The sequence below is a fragment of the Tupaia chinensis genome, unplaced genomic scaffold, assembly GCF_000334495.1.
Source record: "Tupaia chinensis unplaced genomic scaffold, TupChi_1.0 Scaffold143970_1, whole genome shotgun sequence".
Lineage (NCBI taxonomy): Eukaryota > Metazoa > Chordata > Mammalia > Scandentia > Tupaiidae > Tupaia > Tupaia belangeri.
The window spans coordinates 682,530-698,206 of NW_006203821.1; the positions used below are offsets into that span (position 1 = coordinate 682,530).

At 47.1% G+C, this 15,677-nt stretch overlaps 2 protein-coding genes and 1 long non-coding RNA gene across 4 annotated transcripts in view; 2 read left to right on the top strand and 1 right to left on the bottom strand.

Annotated features, from left to right (window-relative positions):
• RAB5B (RAB5B, member RAS oncogene family) overlaps positions 1 to 7,749 on the top strand; it is a 12,237-nt gene extending 4,488 nt beyond the window's left edge. Inside the window, exons 2-6 of one of the 2 annotated variants that reach the window (XM_014582988.2) lie at positions 1,788 to 2,015; positions 3,143 to 3,294; positions 4,060 to 4,182; positions 4,725 to 4,818; positions 5,157 to 7,749. In XM_014582988.2, the coding sequence (XP_014438474.1) occupies positions 1,853 to 2,015; positions 3,143 to 3,294; positions 4,060 to 4,182; positions 4,725 to 4,818; positions 5,157 to 5,272 (648 nt within the window). In that variant the 5' untranslated portion in view covers positions 1,788 to 1,852 and the 3' untranslated portion in view covers positions 5,273 to 7,749. Of the gene's footprint in view, positions 1 to 1,752; positions 2,016 to 3,142; positions 3,295 to 4,059; positions 4,183 to 4,724; positions 4,819 to 5,156 lie in introns of those variants that run through there. The other variant, XM_014582987.1, reaches the window with a different exon arrangement.
• LOC106733513 (uncharacterized) overlaps positions 1 to 9,437 on the bottom strand; it is a 16,627-nt gene extending 7,190 nt beyond the window's left edge. The window contains exons 1-2 of the long non-coding RNA XR_001369561.2: positions 9,307 to 9,437; positions 8,421 to 8,471 (exon numbers count right to left, since the gene is read on the bottom strand). This is a non-coding gene — a long non-coding RNA (uncharacterized LOC106733513). The remainder of the gene's footprint in view (positions 1 to 8,420; positions 8,472 to 9,306) is intronic.
• A 213-nt stretch (positions 9,438 to 9,650) lies between these two features.
• On the top strand, positions 9,651 to 15,075 carry SUOX (sulfite oxidase). The gene is made up of 4 exons (XM_006165584.3): positions 9,651 to 9,729; positions 11,354 to 11,413; positions 12,511 to 12,685; positions 13,163 to 15,075. The coding sequence occupies exons 2-4, from the start codon at positions 11,364 to 11,366 to the stop codon at positions 14,570 to 14,572; spliced, it is 1,635 nt and encodes a 544-aa protein (XP_006165646.1). The 5' UTR covers positions 9,651 to 9,729; positions 11,354 to 11,363; the 3' UTR covers positions 14,573 to 15,075.
• Positions 15,076 to 15,677: the final 602 nt, after the last annotated feature.

The following is a 15,677-nucleotide window of genomic DNA, read 5'->3' on the forward strand; positions in this document are numbered from 1 at the left end:
GTGAGAAACACCCCCCCCCCGGGACTGTGGCCACACCATAATCCCTTCTCAGGACTTTAGTCAAGCATGCACATGCATGCACACACTCCCAGCATGTTTTACAAGCCACCAGGTCCATGACTCAAGCTGCAGTCAACCCTGTGGGACTCAGCTGCCTTAACTACTGTGCCACCAGCTGGCCCTGGAGGGGTTATTATTTTTTTTTGTTTTTGGAGAGGATTTTGCTATAGGGTATGTGCGCTCACCAGAAAGACAGAGACAGAGAGACAGAAAGCAAGAAATCACCCTCCAGGGTGGATGGCCACGCTGCAGTCCCGTCTCCTCCATTCTCCTCTTGGGATCTTGGGCATGCACACACACAGGCCTGGTGTGAGTTTAAGCCACCGGGTCCGGGACTTGAACAATGGTCAACTACATGGGAGTCCAGCGATATAGCCAACTGCTGGTCCCCCCCCCCTTTTTTTTAAAGAGAGATTTTTGCTGTAGGGCATGTGTGCTTGCCAGAGAGAGAGAGACAGAAAGTGAGAAATCACCTCCCAGGGTGATGGCTACACCATAATCCCTCCTCTTCCATTTTCCTCAAGGGATTTTGGGCAGGCACGCACATGCATCGGCGTGAGTTTAAAGCAACTAGGTCTGTAACTCCAATCATCATGACTACAACAGAGCCCATCATGCAATCTGCTGGTTCCAAGGGGTTATTCTTTTTTTTTTTTTTTAAGAATTATTTTATTTAATTCTATTTATTTATTTACTTATTTTTGGCAGAAGGAGAGTGTTTTATTACTTGTATGTACAGAAAACTCAACAGCATACACTTAACCCAGTTTGGTGGCGAGTTCTAGCCTTAGCCTTTTCCAGCTTTTCAATGCAAGCCACAGATTTCGGGCCCAGGATGTTGTCTCTCCAGTGGCGGCGGATCTCATCATATCTGTCGTTGTCTTTATTTTAATTTGGCCAGAGAGGGTCAGAGTGTAGGGGAGAGAGAGGGAAAGTGAAAAAAGCAAGCTGCCAGGTCTAGGACTCAAACCATGGTCAGCCACGTGTGGAAGTCCACTGCCCTTAACCACCACGCCACCTGCCAGCCCCAAGGAGTTATTCTTATCCTATACTCCTAAAGTGAATTTCTCATTTTGAGGGCCAGAACAAAGAAAAGGGGAAAAAAAGGCATAGCATCAGGATACCACAGAGATATTGGGGATCTAGGGTATCTGTGGTTGAATCTGGCTATTCTTCAGGCCAAGTAAATGTTGGTCAGTTTGCTGACACTCACAAAAAACTTGGAAGATCTGGGAATTATTAGAGATTAAAAATCCTCTCTCAGTTTTCAGTTGCTCCATTTTAGCTCCCGTGGCAAGTGAGATTATGTGGTAAGATAATTTTATTACTTTATTGTTCCCTACTCTTACCAGTGAGTGTTAGCCCCCTGGGACCTTCTCAGAGGTGTAACTTCAGTGGTGGATGTTTATAAGACCTAAGTCCTCAGAAACAAGGAGATAAAGAGATTATGTCTCTAAAAAGCACTTACGGGGGCCAGCAGGTAGCAAGGGGTTAAGGTGCTAGACTCCCACATGGCTGACCATGGTTCAAGTCCTGTGGGAGCTTGCTTTCTCACTTCCTCCTCCCCTCTCTCCATCTCTCTGGTGGAGCACGCATGCCCTATAGCAAATTATTTAAAAAATAATAATTTTTTAAAAAGCACTTATAGCTATAAAGGGTTTGTGTCTAATTTTACCCACTTTTTTCTTGCAGGACTGTTGAAGCCTGGAATTCCCCTCCCCTTCCCCCTCCCCCCTTTGCCGCTTTGTGGCATCCCCCTCCCTCCACCCTTTCCCACTCTGATAATCTGGCCATGACTAGCAGAAGCACGGCCAGGCCCAATGGGCAGCCTCAGGCCAGCAAAATATGCCAGTTCAAATTGGTCCTGCTGGGGGAATCTGCAGTAGGGAAGTCTAGCCTGGTATTACGTTTTGTCAAAGGGCAGTTCCATGAGTACCAGGAGAGCACCATTGGAGGTGAGTACCTCAGGGAAAGAAGAGACCTGACACTGAGTAAGGCTTTAAGGGAGATCTAGGTCTTGAGTGTGGAGTTGGTCCTCTTAGCCCATCCTTTTATCCAGGAGTGGAAACCTTTTATAAAAAGAAAGACAATGCTATAACACCGAAAAGCAGATATATGTTGATCCTCTTTCTTCCTAGGAAAAAAGAGAGGTTGATCTTTTCACACCAAGAAAGTCACTAGTTTTTAATTTCAGTTTGTCTTCCTCCTCCCACTGTAACTTAATCCCAGTGCTGTTCAGTTGAATATCATCTTGAAAAGATCAAAACTGGTTTGGAGCAGTGATTCATAATGAAAGATGTACATCAGAATTACCTGGGGAGCATCTTCAACTTATGCATTCTTGGGCTTTACCTAAATCTTTGCACTAGTATTAGAGGTGAAGTGAGGTTGGGGGTAGTAGTGCAGGCATGTGTGTTTAGGAAGCTCTTTAAGTGATTCTGGTACCCATGTCTGGTAAAGCCAGGCTGGAAATAGTAGAGAGTACGTTTTGTATATTTATGCATCTGCCTTCCCCACTTCCGTTTGCTTCTCCCTGCAACTACTGCCAACATAAGGTGCTGATTCAGTAACAGGTCTTTTATGAGACCTCCCATATTGCTCCTCCTTTTTACTAGTTATCATAGAAACATGATATTCTGGGACCTGCCACAGAATTTTATATGAAAAAGTTAACAGCCAAATAATATTGATAATGGGGGGGACCTGCCATCAAGCTTTATGTCAAATTAATTCTTGGCAAGGCTTTCATCTGAAGCTCAGTGTCTCTGTCATTATCTGTTATTCCTTTATTTCGGCTAAAAGAGGGAAGACTCCAGTATAAGTGCCACCTTTCTCCCTCATAGTTCATGATGTGCTCCCATTCCTTAGCCAGAGAAACTTCTGGCAGGAAGGACTTCGTCAAAGGCAGTCTTAATTCTGGTTCCAGGACTTACCCATAAAGAGAACACTAAATCTTTTTACTGTAGCTGAACAGCCTAAGTGGTGACTGGTTTGATCTGAGAATGGAGATATTATGGAGGGTGGAATGTTCCTGTTTATGCCCCCACTTATAACTTCTTTTTCTCTATTTGCTCATCCATAGCGGCCTTCCTCACACAGTCCGTTTGTCTAGATGACACAACAGTCAAATTTGAGATCTGGGACACAGCTGGGCAAGAGCGATACCACAGCTTAGCCCCTATGTACTACAGGGGTGCCCAAGCTGCAATCGTGGTTTATGATATCACTAATCAGGTAAGTGGGCTGAGAAGACTTTTCTTGCTTTTATAAGAATTTAGTGGGGAAGAGAAAAGCAGGTTCTTGAAATAGAAAATAAGAGTACAAGCCCAGCTTTGGTGACACAGGTCATATTGAACTGCAGTGCTGGAAGCCACATGGCTAACTACAGGTTCGAGTCCCACGTCTCAACACACTGGGGTGGGAGCAGGGGGGAGGTGTGCACATGCACCCGAGATCCTGATGAGCTGGAAGGTGAGGGGAAAGCATAGTGGCCTCTCCCTTATGTGTAAATGTGCACGCTTCATTAACAAAAATAGACTTTAAAAAAAAGGAGTGACCAGCAGATGGCATAATGGTTATATTGCTGGACTCCTACATTGTTGATCGTGGTAGCTTAAAACTCAGGCCAGGCGCATGTGTATGCATGCACAAGATCCCAAGAGAAGAATGGAGGAGAAGAGACTATGGTGTGGCTATCCCCCTGGAAGCGGGGGAGGGTGATTTCTTACTTTCTGTCTCTCTGTCTCTCTGGTAAGCACATGCACCCTATAGCAAAAATCTCTCTTAAATATAAATTAATTAAATAAATAAAAGGAGGGGGAAAAACAATATGAATTGTGCTTCCAAGTGCTAAGAAGACAGTTGTAATGAATCATCAGGACCCTTAGTTTCAGTGAGGGATGCCTGCCTAGAAAATGTGTTTTGAGATGGGTTTGGAAGGTAATCAATGTGGATTGTAGTCATTTCAGCCTATCCATTTTCTTCTTCATGTTTTCCTAGGAAACCTTTGCCCGAGCGAAGACATGGGTAAAGGAACTACAGCGACAGGCCAGTCCTAGCATTGTTATTGCCCTGGCGGGGAACAAAGCTGACCTGGCCAACAAGCGCATGGTGGAGTATGAAGTAAGATGGCCTGTAGAGTCCTGCCCTAACACACTCCTCTTTTTCCCAAACCAGACCTCTCTGAAAAACCTCATCTGAGGATATTCAGTGTCTCGTTCCCCTGTTCTATACCAAGTTTAATACAGCAACACCATGAACCTACTCACAGCCAAAAGATTTTAGAAGAGTCGAAAGACAATTCTAGAGCAGAGGAGTAGGGCAGTACCAGATGTGGGGTACCAGTATGAAACAGGAATGAGGGGACAATTAAATTTGAGGTAAGGGACCATTCAAGTGTCAGATCCCAAAAGCCTCCAACTAACTTCTCCTCTCCCCCATAATTAAGATTCCTAATATCTGCTTGTTGGACTGAATGGCCCTGGGTCTATCTTGAGGGAGTTGTCATCAAATTTATGGGTCGAGGGCCAGCTGGCCCAAAGAGAAGTATTAATTAAAGAGTGGGAATCCAGGATGCTGCCTAGCTCTGATGGCGCATGAGCGTGGAAATGCAACACCTGTTTCCATCCTGCATTCTGAGCACCAGTACACCCTACCCCTTGCAGGAGGCCCAGGCATATGCAGATGACAACAGCTTATTGTTTATGGAGACTTCAGCCAAGACGGCTATGAACGTGAATGATCTCTTCCTGGCAATAGGTAAGGTCAGAGCAGCCTGAGGTATTCTGTCTTTCTCCCTTGTCTAGAGGCAAAGTCACCACTAACCTAAATCAGGGTAGGTGGGAGTGCTCCTCTTTTTTTTTTTTTTTAAGTATGGAAATACCTTCACTTTCCACTGTAACTTCCATCTTTTGGCTGTAGCTTTAGCCCCCTTGTCTTCAGTGTAGTTTGTAACAGTGAACCCTCTTCCCCACTTCAGAACATTCCTTTAATCTTTCACATTTCCCCCAATAGCCCTTTTCTTTTTTCTATTTTTGAGGGGGAGTAGTGGGGAGTAAAATCTGCCATACTTTTTTTCCTTCTCTTTTTATCTCTAGCTAAGAAGTTGCCAAAGAGTGAACCCCAGAATCTGGGGGGTGCAGCAGGCCGAAGCCGGGGTGTGGATCTCCATGAGCAGTCCCAGCAGAACAAGAGCCAGTGTTGTAGCAACTGAGGGAGTGGCTAGCAGCAAACAAGTATGGAGCTAGCACGAGAGCTAAGAAATAACCTCCATCCCCACCCCTCAGCACATAGCCCCTATGGTAACAGCACACCGAGCCCTGGCTCCCAAGGGCTGCCTCCTGACAGCTCCGTCTTGGCACTTTTTAACGCTTCAGCAACCAACACCAGGCAGCTGTTGCCACTGGCCTCCTCCCCCAAACACTGGGGCTTGGGGGGGTCAGATTCCTCCAGGACTTACCTTCCAAAACAAACTTTCTTCACTTTGTATCATAGGTGCAAGACAGTGACTTACTTATCTTTCCTCCTCCTCCTCCCCAGTGTTCCTCCCCATTTTTTCAAAAAACACTTTTGTCTTCTGTCCCTTCCCCTTTCTGCTTTTGGTCAATCCCTGTTCTTGATCCTCTTTTCCTCCTCTCCCCAGGGTGGAGAAGGTGGTGAACCCAGGATGTGAGGAAGGACGTTTCCAATCTATTTAGGGCCCTGGGGAGAGCTCAGCAGCAGGGAGTAAGGAAACATTTCATTATTATTTGGTTGGAGTTTCTCATATTTGAAAACTGCAGTATCCATGGGTTGGCCTTGTAGAGAATGCTCCTAGGTAGAGGCAAGAATGGGAAGGCAAGTTCTCAGGCACCAAGTAGGCTTTGTGTTGTTAGCTAAGAGAGCGGAGGTGCAATGTCATTTGAGGCTGGATCCTTTCCAAGGCCCAGTTTTCCCTGACCCAACCTCTTAGATACTTCTCCCCTAGACTGGGGATTGGACCCAGAGTCCTCCAAAGAATCTTCACTGGTTGCCTGTATCTTTGGCTCTGCTATGCTCTAATTGGAGGACGGAGCAGTTTCTGATACCCATCTTCTGAGTTATACATATTCATTCCCTGCCTCTCCCCACCTCCCATCCCCCACACCGGTCTTTATATGGCCGCACCCCAGCCACCATATTCCCCTGCAGTTTGCACTTTAACTGATGGTAGTTCAGTTGGGATACTTGTTTTATGGGGGAGACTGATAGATTTATCTGCCCTCTCACATTCTGGTTAATTAATAGAATCCGAGGTATAAATGAACTTTTGGGAGGGGTATAATAGAAAAGTACCAGTGGCAGCTACTCAAGCCCAATTTCCACTGCTAGCTTCCTCCAACTCTGATTAACTTACATTCTTGCCAATCTAGCTCTTGAGCATAGGTTTGCCTTTCCTGGAAAATTAACTGAGCAACTGGGTATTAGTCTCAGGAGAGTACAGGCCAAGGCAGGGGAGTAAAAAGGGAGGCGTTTTCTCCTCGCCCATAGTTCTCATTTAATTTGATGTCCATTACCATGTCTGTTCTACTTCCTTGTCAAGGTATGATCTTTACCCACCCTGTACAGTCTGTTCTATTACCAATCGCCCATCAGGCCCTAGTTCTTTTCTCTTTTGCTAGTATCTTAAGTTTAGCCTATTCATCCTTATCCCCTTCCCCGTGTAGCCAGTGATTTAATCCATGTACCACTAGGGACTAGTACCACAGAGGGCTGCGTGTGACCCCCTCATCATACCACCTGTTCCTATGGACAGGGAATGACTAGCACTGAAGGTACCTCACAGATGTTTCACATCATCAGAGGACCTTGGTCCTTTCTAACTCATTAGCCTCTTTTCATATCCCTTATCAAGTGTGTTTTAGGATGTCTGTGGGAAGCCATCAAAGCAAGAAAAATCCTAAGTTTCTCCTTATTGCAGCCCAAAGTTTTGGAAAATTTTGGGGAAAAAAGATTGGAAAGGCCACAGTGACCCAGGATTGAAACCTTTCTGCCCTTTTGGCTTACAGACTGCCTTCTCTCCTAAAGCAGCTGAGAAATCCAGGAAGCTAAGATTCTGGAGGACCCAGCTTAGGTTCTTCCACTTAGGCCTCAATTCCCTTCCTTTTCCAGGGGCAGCCTTAGATCCCATAGCCCTGATACATATATTTTCTCCCTTCATTTAGCAGAACTAGCTGGCCCCCAGGACACCCAGTGCATCCTTTTTACAAGTGGAAGAACTAAGATTGCTCTCTAAGTCTCTTAGAAATGAAGTTCTTTCTCTGTGAAGCTTTCCTGATGGTCAGGAGTGAAAATGTTTTGTTGCCTTGGGGCTGGGAAACCATTTCCCCAGGCTTCTCCCCCCATCCACTCCTTTAGGAACAGGATTGGCCTTAGCTTCAGGGCCCATCTGCTGCCTTCCCTCTATTCCTACCAGCTCCTCTGCCTTCCGTTGAGCTCTGTTGGGCTTAGGGGTCTTAGTTTTTTATTTCCCACTCTTCATTTTATTTTCTGATCAGTTTTTCTAGGGGGAGGGTTTTTTTTTTTCTTTCTTTCTTTTTGCTTCTAAGAAAGCATTTGCCTTTCTTTCCCTTTCTTCCTCTCCCAACATAACAATCGTGGTAACAGAATGCGACTGCTGATTTACCGATGTATTTAATGTAAGTAAAAAGAGGAAAAAAAAAAAGAAAAGTGCATTGGAGTGATGCTTCATTTTTTGCTATTTGTCTGTCTAATATAAGGAATTTGTTAGAAAGGGCACCCAATAATGTTTTATTGACTCAGAAACATACCCTCCCATGTATCTTGGTACCACCTTATTCCCTTTCATCTTTTCTTTTCAGAATCCAATTTGGAAATAATCCTTTTATTACTGTTTAATCATCCTAATTTGCAGGTCTCTAAGCAGCCCACAAATCTGATCCTACCTTTTTCAGTCCTTTTAATAATATACATGTGTGGATGTGTGGTCTGTGGGTCCCCATTGATGAGATTCAAGGGAGGAGTGCTATTTGTACATTTTTTAAAAAGTAATATTCAAACAGTTGTGTGTATTTTTCTACAGTCCACTGCTGCATTTCTCAAAGTGGCCCATGATCTAAAGGTTAAAAGAAAACCACTGAGTTACCTTGATTGATCATCCACCCCCCATGGGAAAGTTCCCCCTAAATCTGCTCTTGACACCTATGGTACTTGAAGCCCTTCAGTCCATCGGAATCCAAAGGAGAATGAGGTGGGGATGAAATAGAAAAAAAGACCACCTATGGTTGCAGGAAGGATTTTAAATTTCAGAGTCTGAAGGAAGTCAGGGAAGAGGACTGGCACCAGATGGACCTGGCATCCCAGCCCTATCTCTGCCAACTTACCAAGTTGTGGGCTTGATCAGGTTACTTAATGTGCTCTGCCTGTTCCTTCATCTGTGAAATGAAGAATAGTTGAGGTTTAAAGGTAATTATATAGCATGTATGGCACACAAGTAGGTGACAGTTACTAGGGAGCAGTCTTACTCCATGGCTTCTAGATAGTCCCTAACAACTCTATCTTCCTGGTAGGATATACTGGGTATCAGGCTTCTCCAGTGATTTAATTTTACAGTTTGGAAACCTTTCCATTTTCAAAAACTTTAGAGCCAAAACCAACTTTTCTTTGTCAGTTTCCCTTACTTTCTGTGACTTAGTACTCTGCCCAGGCGCCTTGATTTCCTGGTAAAAGCTCTAGATAAAGAGCAGGAGAGCAGAAAGGGAAGAAATGACAATCAGTTGAACTAAGGTTGTATCTCAACTTGCTGACCTCTAGAGGGCAGGGTGTGAAAATATTTGCCCAGGTTCTGGCACCTAGGTTTGACCAATTTTCAGTCTCGCGCCAAATAATAAAAGGGTAGTAGCAAATTTATTCCATTGAGATCCATGACTCCAAGATAAGAGATTATAACCTTCGTACCTTGGGATGTTAAACTAGCTTGTTAAAGGGCAATTTTTCTTTAATTACGCAAAATAAAAATGATGGCTATTCAGTGTTGTTGGTTCCATAATTTGGGGAGAAATTCTCCTATTCCAAGAATCTGAAGTCTCAGAATCACTATTTTAGGCTGCGTTTCGGTTCTCATGTAAGAGAACTGAGCGACTGACCTTGCTTTCCCTAAAAGACAAACGGAGTTGTTGCAACACAGGCACTGGTCAAACCCAAGGTAGAGGCGGAGCTCACCGTCCGCAGAACTCGGTTGAATCCCGAGACCGCCTCCCGGGAACGCACCTTCTGTCTCCCCGACCCCCTACCCCCGGTCGTAGGGGCGGCGCAGGGTTGTCTCAGTCTCGCCCTTCTCAGCCCAACCTCTGAAGTCCTCGTCCGTCCACTGCCCGGTTCCGGACATCAGTGGGTCCCACTCCTCGCCCACCGGGTCTATCTATAATGATTGAATTGACGGCTGGCCAATGGAAATGGAAACAAAAACTCGGCGAGCCTGGGCGCTGAGCCCTCAGGACGTCCCACCAGCCTCCTCTTCCTGGAGGCGGCGCCGCAGTTTGCAGGTCGCCTGGGCTCGCCAATGGCTCTGGGATGAGTTGAGAGACGTCTTTTACTCCTCCCTGACGTCACGGCGTCGGTCCCGCCCGTCGCGAGAGCATTCCCCGGCACCGGGCGTGTAAAACTGCGGCGGTGCGGACGCCAAAGTAACGGGTAAGGAGGCTGGAGCCGGGAGAGGGGAGAGGAGGAAGGGCTACTAGGCGGGCGGCGGAGGGGGATTTTGCACCCAGCGGTGTTCCGAACCTCACGGACCATAAAACCACCGATACCTGTCTCCATTCCTGCAACCCAGAGTCGCGGGATGTTGCTACAAGAGCCTTGTGTGCTAGCGGCAGGGCAGTAGCATAGGCCCGCTGCTTGTGAGCTAGACATACCCTTCTACCTAAAGTGTCCCGGGGGAGTGAGCGACCACCACTCGCTCCAAGGCATGCATTTGTCTTGCTGCACCAGGCGCCCCTTCCAAACCTGGAACTCTGGGTTGACCAAGTTCACCTGGAAATCAGCCAATCAGACGTACTTTTACCCATCAGGCTGTTGGAATTGCAGGCAGGTATCAGAGTCAGGGTCCCACGGCTCAGAAGTAGAGAAGACTGTTCCAATTTTCTTCCCTGGTGCTTTCTCTGTCCCCTCCCACAACCCACCCACACCCACAGGCCGGTGGCCACCATCTGTCTCATCAGCGATTGGCATACTTCTCACCTGTCGCCTGTTAGCCCTCGAGATCAGTGCTTTGCCCAAAGCCCTGAGGAAGAAACTACTACAGAGCAGAAAACAGAGAAATTACCTTTTTTCCCTCCAACTCCGTATCCTGACTTTCTGATCATTAACCCCTCAAATTACAGAGCTCCTGGAATGGCATAGACAAGATTGGAATGGCTTAGGGGTTGGGATCCAGTTCCTGCTGCGTTCACTTTTTTTTAAGGGTGGTGAGAAAGGTGGTGAGAAAGGAGGTGACTGAAAGGCCTTCAAAGACAGTGTTATTGTTTACTCTTCATATCCCTTCTGCTTGGTAGATCTTATTTTAGAGAGCTCAGAGAGGTGTGATATCTTGTCCAGGGAACAAGGCTTGTTAATGCAGGGCCCAGTTTCATAATCCCAAGGCACTTTGCCTCCAGAATTTGGACTCCTCCCTTCTATTAGGGTGCTGCTACCATTTTTCACCTTTTTGTCTCTTAAGTCAGTCTGATCCTTTACAGAAATAATAAAGCAGTTGTCCTCTGTTGACTTCAAAAATAATAAACTGGCACACCGGATTGGACATGTTTGGCTTCTGCCATTTAGGCCCTTTAACGCAGGCATTATTCTCTGTGGTAGACAAAGTATTAATAGAAAGTGGAAAATGGGAGGTGGCAATTCTAGAACTACCTGCTCTTTTCTTTACTGACCTATTTTCTTCCTACTCATGTTCTGTTTTTTTTTTTTTTGTTTTTTTTTTTGGCTAGAGGGTGTATGTACTTGGAGGGGGAGAGATAGAGAAAGAGAAAAATCACCCCCAGGAGTGGGGGGAGGGGCAAGACAAATCCCTTCTCCAGTTTCTTCTCAGGATTTGGGGCACACATGCACATGCACGTGATGTATTTTTTAAGCTGCTGGGTCCAGGACTTGAACCACACAGTTGGCCATATGGGATCTAGCTGCCTAAACCTTCACACTATCTCCTATCCCCACCCCCTAAAAAAAAAAAAAAGGGAACGCAGCAGGAACTGGACCCTGACCCAGGGTCCCCATCCCAATCTTGAATAATGACTCCCTATATTGATTCTGGAATCTTCCACAGGTCTGCCACAATGCTGCTGCTGCACAGAACTGTGGTCCTAGGGCTCCGACAGGCCTGCAGGTAGGCCATTCCATCTCATGACTTGCATGCTAGGCCATAACTCCTTCCTGTGTCTTTTTAAAGGTTTATTTATTTTAAGGTTTGTTTTTGCCATAGAGCATGTGTGCTCACTCACTAGAGAGGAGAGAGACAGTGAAAGGGAAAGTGAGAGGTCACTCCCTGACCCCAGAGGACATGACCAAGCCATAGCCCCTTCTCTGTTCTGGGATTTGGGGCACGCATGCACATGTGCCTGGCACGATTTTCAAGCTGCTAAATCCAAGACAGTTTCTTACCACATCGAGATCCCCTTTCTCCAGCCTTTAGTTTGTCAGGATATTGGGCACACATGTTCCCTCCCCACCCTCACCCCACTCCATACTGTTTCAGGTTGCCCAAGGCAGCAATCTAAACCTGCAGTTGACCAGTGGTTTCCAGCACTTAACTTCAGTACTCTACTAACTGTACCACCAATGCTGAGCCTGCCACCCAGATCTTTATGTAATACTTTTTTTTTTTTTTTTAGGAGAACTGCTCACCAGTGAGCGCAGAGCCAGCCTATACTTTTTTAAAATCATTACTTTATTCATGGGGCCAGCAGATGGCATGGTGGTTAAGGGCGCTGGATTCTCACATGGCCGACCTTGGTTTGAGTCCTGGACCTGGCGGCTTGCTTTCTCACTTTCACTCTCGCTCTCTTTCTCTCTTGTTTTCTCTCACACTCTGTCCCTCTCTGGTCAAGCTAAAATAAATAAACAAAGTTAAATTTAAAAATAACTCTTTTTAAAAGATGGTTCTTATTTTATTTATTATTTTGTAATTTGACCAAGAAAGAGAAAGGGAAAGTGAGAAAACAAGCCACAGGTCCAGGACTCAAACTGCAATCAGCTATGTAGGAGTCTAGTGCCTTCACCACCACCCCCTCTGTTGTCCCCTTTATGTCATATCTGTCAGATAAGAGGAAAGGGAAAGCCAGATCCACTTATCCCATCCATCCCTAAAAGAAATCAAGTTCCAATCGAAGGAACTGATAGCCAAACAGGAAGTTAGACCCCAGGCTTTCACTGGTCCCTTCATAATGACCATGTCTGTTGCTAAGAAGATTCTCTCTCTTCCAGACTCAAGTCAACCCCCTCAAAGCTCTGCATTCAGGCTTGCTCTACAAATGACTCATTTCAGCCCCAGCCCCTCAGCCTCACCTCTGGTGACAACTGTGGTACCAGGAGATGGAAAGTCATGGGGACCCTGCTAGGCCTTGGAGCAGTGTTGGCCTATCATGACCATCAGTGCAGGGTAAGTGAGAAAAGGGCTTGCAGAACAAAGGGGTCTTAATGAGCTTTCCAGGCAACCCAGGCCGTGACTCACATCTTGCTGTTACTACAAAACTCATGACTCTATCTTCATACTCAGTAGAGATGGAATCTGCCACCTTCATTTCCAGTGGCCAGGACTGTGGAGTGGGTCACAGTGAACTAGAGTTGTTTTTTTGTTTGTTCATTTGTTTGTTTTACTTTTGCCATAGGACACGTGCTGGAGAGAAATAGAGAGAAGGAAAGTGAGAAATCACTCCCCTTCCCGGGGGGATGGCCATCCTGCAATCCATTCTCCTGGGATTTTAGGCACGCATCCACGCACACACAGCTGGCATGATTTTCAAGGTGCCAGGTCTGGGACTTAGCGCTTTAACCACTAGGCCACCTGCTGGCCTCTAGGGTGAGTTATTTTTAATATATTTTGTTCCTTTTTGCCGTACTCCTCCTTTCCCTGCAGGCTTCTCAGGAGTCACCACGCACATACACAAAGGAGGAAGTGAGTTCCCACAATACTCCTGAGACTAGAATCTGGGTGACCCTGGGCTCAGAAGTCTTTGATGTCACTGAATTTGTGGACCTACATCCAGGGGGGCCATCAAAGCTGATGTTAGCAGCGGGGGGACCCCTGGAACCTTTCTGGGCTCTCTATGCTGTTCACAACCAGTCCCATGTGCGTGAATTACTGGCTCAGTACAAAATTGGGGAACTAGACCCTGAAGACAAGGCAGCTCCCACCTTGGAGACCTCTGATCCTTATGCTGATGATCCTATGCGTCACCCGGCCCTGAAAGTAAACAGCCAACGCCCCTTTAATGCAGAGCCCCCTGCTGAGCTGCTGACAGAAAACTACATCACACCCAACCCTATCTTCTTCACCCGGAACCATCTGCCTGTACCTAACCTGGATCCAGACACCTATCGCCTACACGTGGTGGGGGCATCTGTGAGTCAGTCACTCTGCCTATCCCTGGATGATTTGTACAAGTTTCCCAAGCATGAGATCACAGTCACTCTGCAGTGTGCTGGCAACCGGCGGTCTGAAATGACTCGGGTCAAAGAAGTGAAAGGTCTGGAATGGAGAATAGGGGCCATCAGCACTGCAAGGTGGGCTGGTGCACGGCTCTGTGATGTATTAGCCCAGGCTGGCCACCAGCTCTCTGAAACTGATGCCCATGTCTGCTTTGAAGGACTGGACTCAGACCCTACTGGGACTGCCTATGGAGCATCCATCCCTCTGGCTCGGGCCATGGACCCTGAAGCTGAGGTCCTGCTGGCATATGAGATGAATGGACAGCCTCTGCCACGTGACCATGGCTTCCCTGTAAGAGTGGTGGTCCCTGGTGTGGTGGGGGGCCGCCATGTCAAATGGCTGGGCAGAGTGAGTGTGGAGCCAGAGGAAAGTTACAGTCACTGGCAGCGGCGGGATTACAAGGGCTTCTCTCCATCTGTGGACTGGGACACTGTAGATTTTGACTCAGCTCCATCAATTCAGGAACTTCCTGTCCAGTCGGCCATCACAGAACCCCAGGATGGGGAGACTGTAGAGTCAGGAGAGGTGACCGTCAAGGGCTATGCCTGGAGTGGTGGTGGCAGGGCTGTGATCCGGGTGGATGTGTCTCTGGACGGGGGCCTAACCTGGCAGGCAGCTGAGCTACATGGAGATGAACAACGCCCCAGGAAGGCCTGGGCCTGGCGTCTATGGCAGCTGCAAGCCCCTGTGCCAGCTGGGCAGAAGGAATTGAACATTGTTTGTAAGGCTGTGGATGACAGCTACAATGTACAGCCTGACACTGTAGCCCCAATCTGGAATCTACGAGGTGTGCTCAGTAATGCCTGGCACCGTGTTCATGTCTACGTTGCCCCATGAGAGTATGGAACGGAGCCATCTACATCCCAGAACCACCTTAGCACTTTTTTCCACCCATCCTTTGGCCTATCTCAGAAAAATCTTTCCCTTCTCTCCACTTGTACTGTAGTATGTTTTCCTAAATCATACCCAGGTACACACGTGATACATTTCCACCTAGGCACTAACCTTTTGATACTATGTTACATCCCCCTTGGCCTCTGACCCTGTACCAAGAGGTGAGAGCTGTTAGAGCAAGGGGCTAAATGTGAAAAAAGTAATTTGAGTACTATTTCTCTTCCTAACTCACCTCCACTAATGATGCCTATCACCATTGAAGCCTTATTTTGCTTTTCTTCTGGGATTCTTCAAAGAACATTTATGGTATGTGTCAGAAAAGTGTATGTGCTACTTCCTGCTGCCTCTCTGGGTTCCCCAGGGATTGTGGGGAGGCAAGGGGTACAGTCTCCTTCCTTTATAGCTTTACTTTCCTAATACTTTAATAAAGCATCTATTTAAGACTATGATCAGGGGCCTCCTGGGCCTGGGGAGTGAGCACGTTGCAGGAGGGAGGGTGCATAGGTACTGGGTTGTGGAGTGAGACTAACCCAAAACAAGGTGGGAGGAGGAAAGGAAAATTAGGCACGAGACAGTTGGGCTTCCTTCTCTGGCGACTGCAGATGCAGCTCCGCCTTAATGACTGACTTCAGGAACCCACCTCCCACAGCACAGAAAAAATATTTGGTACCCTCGAACTCCTCTCCCCCAAGATTCCTATGCACTTGGCAGGAAAGGCAAAGGATGCTAAGGTTCAAATCAATATTGTCTCCGGAGGGGCAGGAGCAGAATTTGGCACTAGGGGCGGAGTGTCCCAGGCACTTGGGACATCCAGTGTTCACCTAGTTTGTAAATTACACGCAGACGAAGGAGTGTAGTTGCCCTACCCACGCGACACTACCAATGGGGCTTGGCTATTTCGGCGCTCGGCTACTCTCCCCTAGCTCCTCTCCCTTTCTTCCCCAGCAGTCTCCCCGGCTTCGTAGTGCTCGGTGTTCGGCCACGCTGCCTGTCGCCTGGTAGTGGGACCGGAAGTTGTTCGGGAGGGGGGGAGATGGCTGTAGTTGGG